Here is a 15,475-nt window from a genome sequence, read left to right on the forward strand (position 1 = left end):
TGATTTGGTGTTGTGGTGCTAGCAGTGTCCATATGAGTCAATTTTCTGTGTGTACTTGTATGTGTGTGTTTATTTGTTTCTACACACTGGCATGCAAGTGTGACCAATGTGCCAATAGGCATATGTAGAAACCACTGTAAGTTAAAGTCTATGTCTGTATGAAGTTATGTCACGTCTTCTACCACGACGTCACTGGTGGCAATGTTTAGGCTGAGCATATGAGGATGAGTGTGTGTGTGTGTGTGTGTGTGTGTGTGTGTGTGTGTGTGTGTGTGTGTGTGTGTGTGTGTGTGTCTGTGTGTGTCTGTCTGTCTGTCTGTCTGTCTGTCGTTCTGTGTGTGTGTGTGTGTGTGTGTGTGTGTGTGTGTGTACGTGTGTGTACGTGTGTGTCTTTTGGGGCCAGTGTGCTGCTCTATTGTGTCACTGTCTCTTTTGCTGTCGCCCAGTTCAACAATCGATTGGATCTGCACTTGAGCGTGTGTACTGTACCCGTTTACTCAAATTAAACTCTCCTGTAGTGAAATTGCTGGCATTCCAGCAGTGACTGCCAACTTATTATTCTGCACCAAGTCGATATGATGTCCAATTTCGATAGCAAAAAGGAAACAAATAAAAAAATCGTCATGCCAAATTAATTTACCACAAACTTGCTCCTGCCCACTCGGGGTAGCACGTGGGTAAATGAAATAGTTTGCAGTTCCACTCAGCGTATCCTCACTATTTCTCTCCTCTTGGATTTTTTTTCGCTGATTTCAGTCTGCCTTGGATCAATGTTTTTGCCGACCCTGGTCAAATCCAAATGGTGTGGCTGTCCTTGACTGAACCCGCCTGGCTCTGTGAAGATGCGGCGACTAAGCTGACACTGAAGGCATCGCTAAACATACACTTTCTGTTAGAGGCAGAGAGACGGGGGAGAAAGAGTTTGACATATTACCTCAATCCAAGACCGTCCACAGGGCTGTCACCCGCCCCCACCCCTGCCCCCCAAGCTCTTTTAGTCTTGTTGCTATGACGCTGTCGCTTTGCAATGCGATACATCACAAATGCATAGCTGTGTCCGCTGTAACCGTCTCTGAGAGTATCAGGCTATTTTTACCCCGCAGAGCAGGTCTGTACCATGAATACATTTGGTTCCCCATTGTGTGTAAAAAAAAACAAAAATAAAACAATAAAAATAGTATTTTTATTGTAGATGCATTTATTTCATTTATTTTATTTTCTGCCGTTAATTTAAATGAAGCAAAAAATCCCTGTGTGCTGTCCTGATGTGAGCCCATTCCTTACGAAAGTCGGAACAAACTTTCAAATGATGTCTTGTAGATCTAATGAGTTCAGATTCAGCACCTGGATTGCGTATTTATCGCCTCATCTTTGTTCAGAAACAGATTTTGATGTATTGATAATCAGTGAAACTTTATAGACTTAATTTCAACACGAAACACAGAACTCGTGCTGAAACCCCGTTGGCTTATGTCACTTCAGCCTCAGGGAGTCCCCAGGACTGTTTGGTCCGAAAATGCCTACGGAGAGAACATTCACGCCTAACCTGGCCGCAACGATACCACTGGTGTGAAGTTGCAACTCCCACATTACAAATGGTTTGAACTGCTTTGATGCTTCACCGTTGAACCTAAACTTTCAATCAGAATGTAATAATAATGTAAATAATGTAAATAATACCTAGAAGAAGAAGAATGGAATAATAAAAATATGCAGTTAAGACTCAGGGGCGAATTCACAAAGGGATTGCGTGGCTTTCGCAGCCGTTAAACCACAGCATATAACAGAAAAAGAGAGCTTCTAATTCACAAAGCAACCGAAAAGGGTGAAATGCACAAATTACTGCATTTGTTACAAAATTGGCCTCCTTCTATGCAAATGAGCCTCATTTCAAAAAGCGTCCGATTCACGAACATTGGCTCTAATAACTACACGCAGTTAGAGTAAAATTATTACCGTCTTCAGAGACCTGGTGCAATTGAAGTGCATTCATATGGGGTGTTACGCCCAGACTTTTCAGTGATCTGTAAATAATATTATGTCATTATTATTATTATAATTCTTATTACTCTCACGGCATCTGAAGGTAGCGGAACAGGCAGCAGTCCAGCACTCCAAAAGCAACTTGTTGAAATTTTGAATAATTTATTGTACAATAAAACCTTTCAAACGCTGACGAAAAGGGTTCTATAATTCCCATGAAACTCAAAAGATATCGGAAAAAACAACTAAAAGTCATAGGGAATAGCAATTAAGTGGTCAAAATTACATTGTCAACATTATATTAAAATTCAGTGAGAACTAGAATTACTTCAGCAGAAAATTAAATGTAGACAGATTATATTCATGTAATAAATGAACTGGGGTGGACAATCCCGGATTATTTACTTAAACATTATTTCAATTGGACACAAAACAAGGGCAAATGCACTCAGCAACTTTACTTGTTTGCACTGTCATATCATTAACGCAATAACTTTGGTGAATCGGACTCTGAGACGGCACATTTGATGCGCAATTCATGGTGCTATTAGCAGCCACAATCCATTCTTTATGAATTTGCCTCGCAAAGTTCCCCTGATCAAAAATATAAAGCTCTTTTATTTAAGAGTCATAAGTTATGTCCAATTTGATACAGGTTATAAAGACTACCAAAAAAGAACCATGCTCAACTTAAAAGAAGCTTTGGGTTCAAAGTTTTACCAGCCACTGCCCCACTTCACTTTTGAACCGTCTGGGGTTCCTGTCATGTTTGGCGGCACGAGTGTCACGTTGTATACCCATTGAGAGGCGGAACCAGGGGTCCCAGATGAGGTTATTGACCAGCTTTATCTACAACAGACCATCATCAATGAGGGCCTTGTAAAAGGTCTGGCCGGGATTCATGTCCTCAAATCATTTAGGAAATGCCCTCTGACTGTCCAATTTGTAGCGCTAAATGGCAAAACGAAACCCGCTCTCCATTTCGAGGCAGAGCGGCTCGTTCAAAGAGATTTCAAAGCATATCAGCGCTTCTTTTTCCTTTTCCGCGCAACAGACCAGAGCTAAGTAGTGTCTGTGTGGAATAGGGGGTACTCTCTATTAATCTGGTTATCCTGAAAAAGAGTGGAGCGCAGCCGACAATAAGAAAGCCTGAGCGCACTGGGGATTGATTCAAACCTCATGTTAATTTCCTCTGTCCAACAAGCGAGCCTCGCTCATTCCCGCTTTTGCGTCTATTGGACGCATGGGCTGCAAGGTGAGGGGGCGCCAATCAGGAGAATTTCCTCCTTGAGATAAAGGGAACAGGGACTGGTGGGGGTGGGGGGTTGTGTCATCTTGACTTTAGTTTGATTCAATCTTCTTTTCAAAATTACAAGTTCCATTTTATTAATTCTTTTGGGAAGAAAGAAAGAAGCTGGACTTGGTTACCAATATGCAACTGCACTGCAGCACATACTGTACGAACACGAACGAGATATCGTCATGCGACATACAGTATACAGTTATTTACAAAGCACACAGAGATATACAAACCTCAAGCACACACTGTGGTTCACTGTGTTTTGTTTCTCCTCCAGAGACACACCCCCGGCCACCGACGGAGGACCCAAAACAGCCCGGTCCAAAGCCTCCAGCCGTTTCCCCAGACTGGGCCGCAGCCGCAACCAGGAAGTCCGACCCGAGCCCCAGAGTGGCGACCTCTAACTATTTAAAAAATGAAACAAAAAAAACCTGCCTTGTCTGACCTCATCCCCGATAGACTGGAAACCAAGAAGTCCCTTTTCCGGCTGCGCTTTTCCTCACGGCAGAAGTCCGAATTGCTTGCAGATAATAGGAGCTTCTTATAGACCCTGAATGTGCTCGAGATGAAGAAAGGTTGATGATGATGATGATCAATGAGGTCATGGCACAAAACTACCTGAGGAGATGCATGTCTTCATGAGAGTAAATGGTAATAAAGGAAAGAGATCTACCAGGCTGCCACAAAGAGGGCCCGACCCGACAACAACAGTACCTACTATATAACCTCACTCAGAGACACAGACATGAATAATAATAATAATGATAATGATCCCAGCTACCAACTGCGGATGGACCACTCTTAGGAAGCAAGGGATAGTCTCTGAATTAAAAACAGGGATCTTAGACAAATTCAATACCGGTGGAGTTTTTACCTATTCCTATGTTTGTAGTGAAACTGTATCACAGTGCCTCCAGTGTTTTCTAGCCAATGGAGCTGAACTTTTTCCAGGGAATGCCATCAGCGCGGTGCCACTATATTGTCGACAGCAACATGAACCAACTACCCAGTTGGAGTGGAGCTTCAGGCTGCCTGGGAATTCATTTCCCCAACTTTTTTTTTTAATTTTTTTTTTATATCATTCTGCCATCTCTGCCCCCAATAGCAAGCAACAAAAGTGTGACACATTTCCACGAGCACCCGATTAGGGATCGTTGTCAGGGACTCTTATGCACCCGAGCTGCGATACCCAGCGCATGTACAGGGGTCGTTTGACTAAAGTATCTGAGCAGGACTTTAATGCGGCTTTATGTTGCAAATGATTGTCTTAACAATAACAATAACTTGACTTGACAGACAACTTAACAACCCCTGAAGAGAAGCTGCTTGTTAGAGAGCATGAAAAGGTTTTGCAGGGCGTCAGGTTTGTGTAAGACAGAATCCGTATGGAAGTATTACCCAAGAGTAGTCGGAAATGTTCAAACGGTGAAAGTGAGCGTGATAGGCGCCTTTGAAAATGTTGTTTCCTTTTCCAAATGGTCAGCAAGGAAACAAGAAAAACCCATTCACTGTCTAAGGTGAATAGAACATTTAGTCCCTAAGTGTAATTGTATGTAATCATTGGTCTGTAGGCTACCGTTGTTACACACTTTAACAAATGACTTGTAAATATTCATTATTATACAAATAACATTGCACATAATACAGTATTTACTGGAATTTGCCTAGCAGTGTAAACCTCTCAAAGGTCTAGTCTCCCATAGAGTTTTTGCTGAGAGACTCCATTGGTAGCAAGTCTAGGCTGTGTGCTGGCCACAAACCATCAAAGTTAAATATATAATGAGGATAGAATGGGACATATCAGAACGTATTCAATGAGTAGACTAAATGTTGTAAACATCTCAAACACACTTTTAAAACAGTCAAATCAATGTCATCCTATTCAACACATGAAATGAAATGTTAAAAAGAAAACATCACTCGACTGATTTGTCTTCGTTATTCTGCTGCTCTGATACTGGACCATTGTCAACAGGGGCCACCACGTTGCATGTTCTGTCATGGAAAAAAAACAACATTTAACACAGTAAGAGAAAGATTAGGAAAGCAAGGAATTAACTTCAAAGAGACCTTTATTAAAACTTCAAACAAGTAGTATGAAGGCCGAGCCGTTCTGCAGAGAAGCTGTCTTGTCTGCGACTCTTATTCTCTGTCCTGTAGATCCATCTCTTACAGCCTGTCATAACATCCCATGCTTTTTTACCTTATGAGGGCACATTTTTATCATTTTAACTTGGTTTTTTTTTCCACACTTCTTTCATTCATATAGCATATAGGCAAGCTAATCATTATACTTTATTTATATACGATTTTTCTATACATAATTATGTATATATATATAATATAAAATATATAATAATTTTGTATATTATGTATATTTCCTTTAAAGGTATAGTCAATTTTTCCTCTAGTTCTTGTTTTCAGCCTTCAAACAATGCTGTCAGGGAGTGCTCCATGATATGCAGAGAACATGCTTTTCTTCAAACTGGGTCTTGGTTAAAAGATGTGATCACTTTCTGGGACAAGCGGCAGGCCCCAATGGCCTTTCACGTACAAACATCTATGTCACGATAATATCATGCAGAGGAAACTGCCACGCGCTGCAGACCGCTACACAACAAAGAGTTTGCACGACAACTTGGGAAACTGTCGCTAACGCTGGTCCATCATAAAGGATGGGTTCGCCATTTTTCAACCCCGGCCTTATTCAAATGTTGCTTCCCATCATTTATGGAAAATATTTGAAAATGCTTGAAACGTTGCCCCACTGGTCTGTATTACAGCGCACTGAGAAAATACAGCAGAGTGGTAAGTTTCGTAAAGCGTTGGGAGAGGTTGCACTATTAACGGTTTACCTAAAGCCTGGGTTGAAAAATAGCGATCCTATCCTCTCCCATCCACGATAATCAATGGATGGATGATACCACAGTTGTTTTTTTCCCAAAAGTTGAAAATATTTAGAATTTGAGGGCACAACGCTCCGAATCCTGGAAATATTGTTGTACATGAGTACTGCCGACGATGCGAAGACCTTTTCTATTAAAATCATCCCGTCATACTGGAAGCCGGAATTTAAATAAAACAGGCTCCAGTTGGACATACCATATTCAAGCTTTCGAGCTTAAGGGATTTCCTGTCTGGGAAGGAGGCTTGAGCATCCCATGCTTCCTCTTACTGTAAGGCCATTGGCGTATAGCACAACAAATCCCTTCAACAACCCCCTCCTTCCCTTCCCTTCCCTTCCCTCCAAATCCTCTGAACTGGAAGCTGCCTGCACGTGGGGGTCTGGGAGGAGAGCGCAGACGAGGGATGGGGTTAGCGACGTGACGGCGTGTTCAGATTTAGCCCAAGTGTTCTCTCTCTCCAGCGTGATGTCTGCTCTCGTGGACGTTGGGTTCCTCGCCTTTCCTCCGGCGGTCGCCCGTTGCGTCCGGGTGTCGCGGTGGGAAGGGCTGGAACAATAAAGAAGTACATTGTGTGCCGTGCAAACACCGCCACTCTGCGTAGAGTATGTGCTCTCCGCCTTGAGTGCATACATGGGTGAAGGTGCCGGGCCGTTAAATTACTTTGCCGTGTGTATATGTTCGTATTCATTAACGCGCTCATGCATGAACGGGTACAGAGGTGTGCCCGGATTATGTTGTTTCCAGTGTGTGTACATTAAATCACTGATGCATTTGCGTGAATAGATTAACGCATCGGCACACTCGCGTTGCACTCGACATTCGTGAGCATGGTCGGATGAATGAACGAATGGATAAATACAATGTTAATCCCAGCCTGTATAGCCATCTTCTAGGCATCTGGGCCCCAGCTATACATCTGTTTTACCTTGTCAAATGGATATTTAGCATTTGCTGCTTGGCTAATCTGTCCCTAAGCCTTTGTTCGCACCAGTCTTCCATTTTGAAGAGAATGCAGTGCTTCATGTTTTATTTATTTTTTCCAGAGAGGCACTGTGGTCGGCCAGCGGAGAGGAGAACAGCAACATAATATTAACTGCTCATTGTCCCTTGACCAGAAAATTGGTAACAAGCCCATTTAGGGCCTGGATGGCTGCCCTTCGCAGGGCTGGACGTTAGACGGTACAATACACACACACACACACAAATACATACACTTGGACTAGTGTATTTGGGGTGAAGTCGAGCCAGCGCTGACAGAAACATCACCTGCAATGTTTTCTATTGTTTCTGGTTCATTGGAACCTGAAACAATATTCTATTCATTCATTCATTCTTCACAGAATAGAATACCAGTAAAATGTCCATGGGTTGGTGGCTCAGGAATCCAAAAATAAACTATAAACAGTGTTTCCCAATTCACTCCCTTTTCCTGTTTTTTACTGTTCAGCGAAACAAAACCTGCAATTTCCTAAAATGTCTCGCAGTACTAGTGAGAACTTGTGGCACTCGCTCCTTATTTCCAAATCCTTTTCATATCATATCCACCTTCCTCCTGGCTCTCTTCTCGTTCTTATTAAAGAGAGGAAGGGGTCGTGCTATTCCATTGTCCCCCCGGATCGTATGTGATTACCATGTTGTTACGTTGTCGAGACTGGAACCCTGGTTGACGCAAGGTCACTGCATAAACAGCAACGGCGTGTGAATCATTTTGACATGACGGTATAGAAAACAGGGTCCTTGCGCTGAGACAAGAGCACGTGCAGTTACAGTAAAGCCTGAGGTGGGAAAAAGAGCGGAAATAGATAAGTATAGCCTTCTGTTACTTCACCATCCACTGCTGAGGTAAGTCACTCAACCACAACTACTCCAACGCTCTACGATTGAGAAACTTACCGCTGCTGCAGCTTCTCACTGTGCTTCAATGCAGTCCAATGGGGCAAACGTTTACACCTAAAAAATAATAATGAACTGGAAACTCACATTTTAGACACACACATCTCGGGGCCAAATTCACAAAAGGATTGCGCGGCTTTTGCGGCCGATAAACCGGTGCAAAAAAAAGAAAAGAACGAAAAACCAAGCGTCTTCAAAAAGCACCCGCAAACGGTGAAATGCACCAATAACTGCACTGCCACTCAAACAGCGTCTCGGTGCAGCGGTACTATTTGCCGGTATTTTAAATGAGTTATTGTTCATACATTCGGTGCAAAATTGGCCCCTTGCCTGATAGCAAAATCATATTGAAACAACATTTAAATCTTGTCATGCAGAAGTATTGAATCTGCATTGACGCCTGACATTGAAACCCAATCGATGCACTCGTTATGGTTAATGGATCAGATTTCCAACCATAACCGACACTGAATTAATATTGATCCAACCAGCATTTAAAAGGCAATCCACGTCTAAATTTAAGCTGATTCTAAATTTAAAAAAAAAGTTAAATAACCAATAAACTTTGTTTTGACATATTTTGCTCAACATATATATATATAAAAAAAAAAATTCCAATCAGTTTATTTATTTTTTGCATGTAATTGTTCATCTAAGTCAAGTTTATTTTTGGCACAGAGCCAGCTGCTGGCTTATGCATGAAAAATGAAAAAGAGGGACACGGGGCCACTCTGTTGTTCACAGATCATATTTACTGGCGTTTCTACAAGAAACACCCCACAAGACCTGCCATTTTGGAGATGCTCTGACCCAGTTGTCTAACCATCACAATTTGGTCCTTGTCAAAGTGTCTCATCCTTACGCTTGCCCATTTTTCCTGCCTCCAACACATCAACTTCAAGAAGTGATTGTTCACTTGCTGCCTAATATATCCCACCCTGTGACAGGTGCCATTGGAACGAGATGAGCAATGTTATGCACTTCACCTGTCAGTGGTTTTAATGTTGTGGTTGTGGTGAGCCTGTTGAGGCTTCTAGAAGGAGGTTCATCCGACTATTTTCATGCCTATTTGGCCAAAAAAAGTTTTGGTTTAAGACAGATACCTTTAGCCATGTTGAGACCACTGCTTATACTGTTGTGTTGAGTTACATTATATTGTTCTTTGGGACATTACGCAAGTAACAGCACAGCAGAGCACTCCATTTCATTAATACACAGACCAACTTCTGTTTCTCCGAACCCAGATGCCAGCCAGTGGTGGTGGTCAAAAGAAAGTTAAAACAAATGTTAGTAAGTGAGAAATTAAAATAACTCGCAAATTACTACAGTGTAATTACACAATTTGAAGTAGACTCTTGCCTTTTAAAAGCTGCCTGGTGTCTTCGCCTTGCCTTTGGATCTGTGTGGTCACAGCTGTGAAATACAAACATTGATGCACCTCAATCACTGCACACATTTTGAAAGGTATCGTGGCAGTGGGGAGAGGTTTTGGCGTCACCTGCAGGTGGAGAGAGCCAGCACTGGCAACTGATAGTGGATGCACCTGCAGGAGATTGAGGTAATTAGCAGAATCTTTAAATGTCAAAAGAAAAACAGAATTTTACAAACATGTGGTATTAGGATTGTGACATCATTAGGTGATGCACTGATATCTAAACTGAATTATCTTCATGAGCACAATGACATATTGCTCGATCAATGTGAATATGATGGTTCGTCAGGAATTGCTTAACATGGATGATGTCCGTCTTGTTTTATTATTATTATAATAACTTTGATCAAGCCTGACTGCGTATGATCATCCAGGTGGTAGTTCCCTCTAAAGAAGTTTCAAGGTCGGGAAAACAAATGCTATAACTTGTACACAAAAAGCATGAGACCAATGTGATTTCATTGTATCCAGCTCCATACAGTATAGGAATATAGGAAGAGACCTAACTTGAGCTATAAATGAGATAAGCCTTGACCAGTTTTTCATCTCGGGATGTCTGTCTGATTCCTAAAATCCATGTTTTAACGTGTATGGAAATTGCTCTACTTTGAATAATTGATATTTGATATGTTCTTTTCACAAAAAGTAAAATTATCTTGTTAAAATTTTTGAAATGACATATACTCCATTAAAAGTGAGTATAATATGTTGGTGCATAATGCAACCTTGAGTCAATGACATCTTTTCAATAAACTATTAAAAAGGTTGATCCACCATGGATTTTTAACCTTTCCATCCAAAAATTTACCTTTTTGACCATAACCCAATGTTAAATTAAAAACTTTTGCTATCTGGGTTTCTATGCAAATGAGCCTTGTTGCAAAAAAACCTCCAGTTCACAAACACCAGCGCTAATGCCCACACGTGTGATGTTATTAGCGTCTGCAGAGAGCTGGTGCAATTGAAGCGCATTTATAAAGGGTGTCACGCCCGTACTCTCCAGTGACCTGTAAATTATATTTTGACATTATCATGATGGTTACTACTGTCAGGTCGCCGCTTCCTACAGGCGACACATGCAGCCGCCGAGCGCGCCATTCCAAGGGGGGCGCGGAGAGGGAGCCGGTGCTCCTTCCGCGTCGGTCTTCACTCCGACAACAGCGCGTTTGCGTTGTGGTTACGTCCGGGTGGCGGTCAGAGTCTTGGTCAGACAATTTATAATTCGTAAAGCAGAACCCTACAAAGGACCTCCGGGTGATGAATGAGGGGAATTGGGTGGATGATGACGGACTATTCACACAGACTGAAACACGCTGTCATGGATTGGAGGACGAGCAACGGACTCTCCAGGCGGCTCCTCTGACCCCCTGACAGCTCGCGCTATACGACCGTTTGAACATCCCCTACTTCCGCATAAGGGTGTTCCTTGACGTAGGGGCAAGCGTCCTCAAATGCGCAGACTGACCCCCCTTGGAAAAAGACACGTGTGTTCTCCTGGAGCTAGCAGGGAAGCCCAGAAATTCCTCATGATCACTTTCCTCGTTAAAAACGTCCAAGAGGCGCTTCTTCTCCAGCTTGTCCAGTTCCTGTGCAGTGGGATAACAGGGCTTCAAGTGTGCAACATGCACCACCTTCCTGTTCTCCCCGTTGAGCTCCAGTACTACATCATAATTAACCGGCCCCACCTGAGCTCCAGCCAACGGGTATAGTAGTCCACAAAAACCAACAGGTAGACATTTCCCTTTGCAACTCCTCAGAAAGGAGCCTATCAAGTTCACTCCCAGCGTCTCCCAAGGTTGGTTTACCACGCTTTGCTGTAATTTCCCTGCTACCCTGCGGCTCTCAGGCTTGAAGCACTGACACACTTGACAGTTCTTTACAAACGTCTTGACATTGAGGCTCATATGAGGCCAATATGCTAGAGCTTGTAATCTCTTGTAGGTCTTGTATCTGCCAAAATTACCAACCAAGGGGTCCTCATGGATCATTTACAGGAGGGCTGGTCGGAGACTCTGGTATAAAGATTTGATAGGTGGTTTTATGGGGTAATTGTAGCCATTTCAACATGTAGCACTCTATAGACTTCGTCCTCCAAAATGGTGTACTTTGTGAAGTCCATTAAGGTGACTTCTTCCTTGTCCAGCCTGGTACAGGCGCCGGCAGTTTCTGTCACCCTGCTGTGCTTGCCATATCTGGTCATCAGAGATGGGCAGATCCTTTCCCCCCTCCGCTTTGACTGACAGCAGGGTGGCACAGGCTGATGGTAGGTGGCAGGTAGTGCTGGTGGAATTGTGGGGAGCTCTGGCTAAGGCATCCGGAACATGTATTCCTGTATTCCACAGCGAAAGGAAATTTTAATGTTTTTTTATGTAGCGGTCGCTGGTGGTTATGTCGGGGTGCCAGTCAAAGTCTTGGTCTTCCAATTTATAATTCATAAGAACCGCCCGCCAGCAGAACCCTACAAAGGAGCCAACGCCTTAGCGCTAACATACACAAACAAGCAAATTAAGAGATACAACACAGCCACAGTCAATAAACTCCCAGTCTATTAAATATATGTCCTGTATATACATACACACACACAGACAAAACAAGTGTCCCATGCAACCCCCCCGATTCACTTTTTCAGTTGAAGTAGATTGTGTCACTGGCTGACGTCCCTTCCCTCCAGTGGAGACGAGGTGACCGGTCCCCGGGGCGATGGATGAGGGGAATCGGGTGGATGGTGACGGAGGGATGACAGACTATTCACTCAGACTGAAACGCGCTGCGAGGATTGGAAGGCACGCAACGGACTCTCCAGGCGGCTCCTCTTCCGGCTGTGTCCGTCCCCCCTGACAGCTTGCACCAAACGTCCATATGAACATCCCCTACTTCTGCATAGGGGTGTTCCTTGTGGCGTAGGGGACCGCGTCCTTAAAGGCGCAGAGCGCCACAGCGCAAACAGCATTCTCGAGACTTTAAAATTAAAATGATGAGAAGGCGCTCTCGATATCTCTCGTTGCCATCAGCTGCCTATGACCTGCTCAGCGGAGAGGGAGGGAGACAGAAAGCTCACCATCACCAGCGCTCACAGAGTATATTCTCCCCACACAGCATTTTAATTAACACCGGCCTGTAAAATTGATAGTTTTCCCCCTCTGCTATTGAGCTACACCTTCTGTTATTTACACATACCGCCACTCCGCGGATCATCAGATCCTCACGATAATGGAGTTAGAATTATTTTTCCGTGTTGGTGTTCTATTTGATCGGAATCGAGTCCCAAGTTAATCCGGAATGGATTATGCTAATTATAATGGTAAGAGTTTCGGGTATACGGGGAAATCAACTTTGTGCCTTTATCCTTAAGCTGTTTATCAAGTTTGGCATTTAGGCTACGCCACTGTACCTCTGGCATCGACATAATTAGATTAATTTGATTTGCAGATGTTGTGCCACGCTTGCATTTCAACAGAAATGTTTTAATTTTTTGAGGTCAAAGGGGAACCAGGAGACGGACCGCGTGGCGGTATAGCCAATCTGGCGTAACAAAAAAGGCTTCCATATATCGAAGATGGAGGACGCGTTTCGGAGTCCCCTTTTTCCTGCGGCTGCAAACCCGGGAGTCCTTAGCCACATCTCTCTCTCTCTCTCCGAGCTCTCGGAGAATCTCTCACAATAGCCCCCGGCTTCGCTTTTTGATCAGGCTTGATCTGAGCACCTGGAAGTGCCGCTGAATCCACAGCAGGGGAGAAAGGGCGTAAGAGATGGGGAGAGAGAGAGAGCACAGTGATGATGACAGGACTGCAGATGAAGACCGTGGGCTTTCCCACTGATCACTTCCATTCTCTGTCTCGCTCTTTTTCTGTCTTTTTGCTCTCGTTCTTTCTCACTTCTTTTATGCATAATATCTCCATCGGGAGTAAGTCAGGTTTATACGGTCACAGTAAAGACCCTCTATTCATTCAATTCATAAAAATTTGAATATACTGTATATCTCACGACCAATTCGCCTCTCTCTCTCTTAAAATTATTTATCTCAATCCCATTATTCTGTTGGGAAGCTCAGAGCTGCCTAAATCACATGTAAGGTGGACTGATGCGAATAAACCAAGGAGAGCGTAGCGGCAAGACATTGAATGATTTGACCTTTTATACATAGAGAGATTGTTTATTGTCTTTCTAGAAGCCTCAGCCACAACAGCAAAAACCACTGACAGGTGAAGTGAATAACATTGCTCATCTTGTTCCAATGGCACCTGTCAAGTGGTGGGATATATTAGGCAGCAAGTGGAGTCAGTTCTTGAAGTTGATGTGTTGGAAGCAGGAAAAATGGGCAAGCGTACGGATCTGAGTCACTTTGACAAGGACCCAAATTGTGATGGTTAGATGACTGGGTCAGAGCATCTTCAAAACAGCAGGTCTTATGGAGTGTTCTCAGTAAGCAATGATTAATACTTACCAAAAGTGGTCCACGGAAAGAAAAACCGGCGTCAAAAGGCTCACTGACGCACAGGCTAGCCCATCTGGTCTGATGTCACAAAGGAGCTACTGTAGCACAAATTTGAAAAAGTTAATGCTGGTTATGATAGAAAGGTGTCACACAGTGTATAACAGCTTTCTGCGTATGGAGCTGTGGAGCTGCAGACCGGTCACTGTGTCCATGCTGACCCCTGTCCACCGCTGAAAGCACCTACAATGGGGACTTGAGTGTTAGAACTGTTCCATGGAGCAATGGAAGAAGGTGGCCTGGTCTGATGAATCACGTTTTCTTCTACATCATGTGGACGGTCGGGTGCATGTGTGTTGTTTACCTGGGGAAGCAATGGCACCTGGATGCATTATGTGAAGATGTGTGTTGTGTGTGATGCTCTGGGAAATGTTCTGCTGGGAAACCTTGGGTCCTGGCTTTCATGTGGATGTTACTTTGACACGTACCACCTACCTAAACATTGTTGCAGACCAAGTACACCCCTTCATGGCAACAGTATTCCCTGATGGCAGTGGCCTCTATCAGCAGGATAATACGCCCTGCCACACTGCAAGGATTGTTCAGTAATAGTTTGAGGAACATGACAAAGAGTTCAAGGTGTTGACTTGGCCTCCACATTCCCCAGATCTCAATCTGATCCAGCATCTGTGGGATGTGCTGGAACAACAAGCCTGATCCATGAGGACCCCACCTCACAACTTACAGGACTTAAAGGATCTGCTGCCAACTTATTGTACACAGCGCACAATACTGACTGGTCAGAGAGCTAGTTGTAAGTCCAAACGGTTGTTAAACAGGTAGGTTGTTAAGTGAGAAGTACCTGTATAAATAAACTTATAAATGGCTTTACTCTTCTATCCAATGGGGGGATTCAAGCTCACCACTCCTATATTTCGAGCTCACTAAGTGTGCCTCGGGAGCCATGCGATTTGACGTCCTCTTTCATACAATGAGGACGGAGCAGTTGGACATTGACAATGGGAGCGTAATTGAAACACTTAACGGCGGAAAGTGCTGGATTGGGGGAGCGGGAAGAATGGGTTGTGTCAAAGTAAGAGCTTGTTTTTTTTCATTCATCTAATTTCTTTTTTCCTTCTTGTCGTTGAAGGTGACCCTGCATACGTGCCTTTCTGTCCGAGCCATCGTTGTTGTTACTCACGTACTGGAAGTACTGTACGCGACCATTGTACGAACACGTAGCGCATACATTCATTCTAGACGCAGGGACAGTGAGACAAGTTTTGGGGTAACAAAATACACCACCCCTGTTACTTGTGCCCAGCTATACATACGGTACATATCCCTGGTGGAATACTAACTTTGAGTAACAAGGTCTCCAGGTTTCAATTTATACTCAAGTCACAGTGTTCCAGTGTCCACCGCCTAAGAAGACTGTGTTGACCAAGAGAGAAGGGGGTCAGGAAAGAAGTGGTAGGAATGCGTTAAAAGGAATACATTTGCCAAACAGGTTCTCCTCATGAATGGCT

The 15,475-nt window shown here is 43.6% G+C and overlaps 1 protein-coding gene across 1 annotated transcript in view; it reads left to right on the top strand.

Annotated features, from left to right (window-relative positions):
• The window catches only part of snx29 (sorting nexin 29), a 192,891-nt gene extending 187,727 nt beyond the window's left edge, over positions 1–5,164 (top strand). Inside the window, exon 21 of the mRNA XM_080020973.1 lies at positions 3,561–5,164. Coding sequence (XP_079877099.1) covers positions 3,561–3,687 — 127 coding nt within the window. The 3' untranslated portion in view covers positions 3,688–5,164. The remainder of the gene's footprint in view (positions 1–3,560) is intronic.
• The last annotated feature ends 10,311 nt before the right edge of the window (positions 5,165–15,475 follow it).

The sequence above is a fragment of the Zeus faber genome (assembly GCF_960531495.2).
Source record: "Zeus faber genome assembly, chromosome: 20".
NCBI lineage: Eukaryota > Metazoa > Chordata > Actinopteri > Zeiformes > Zeidae > Zeus > Zeus faber.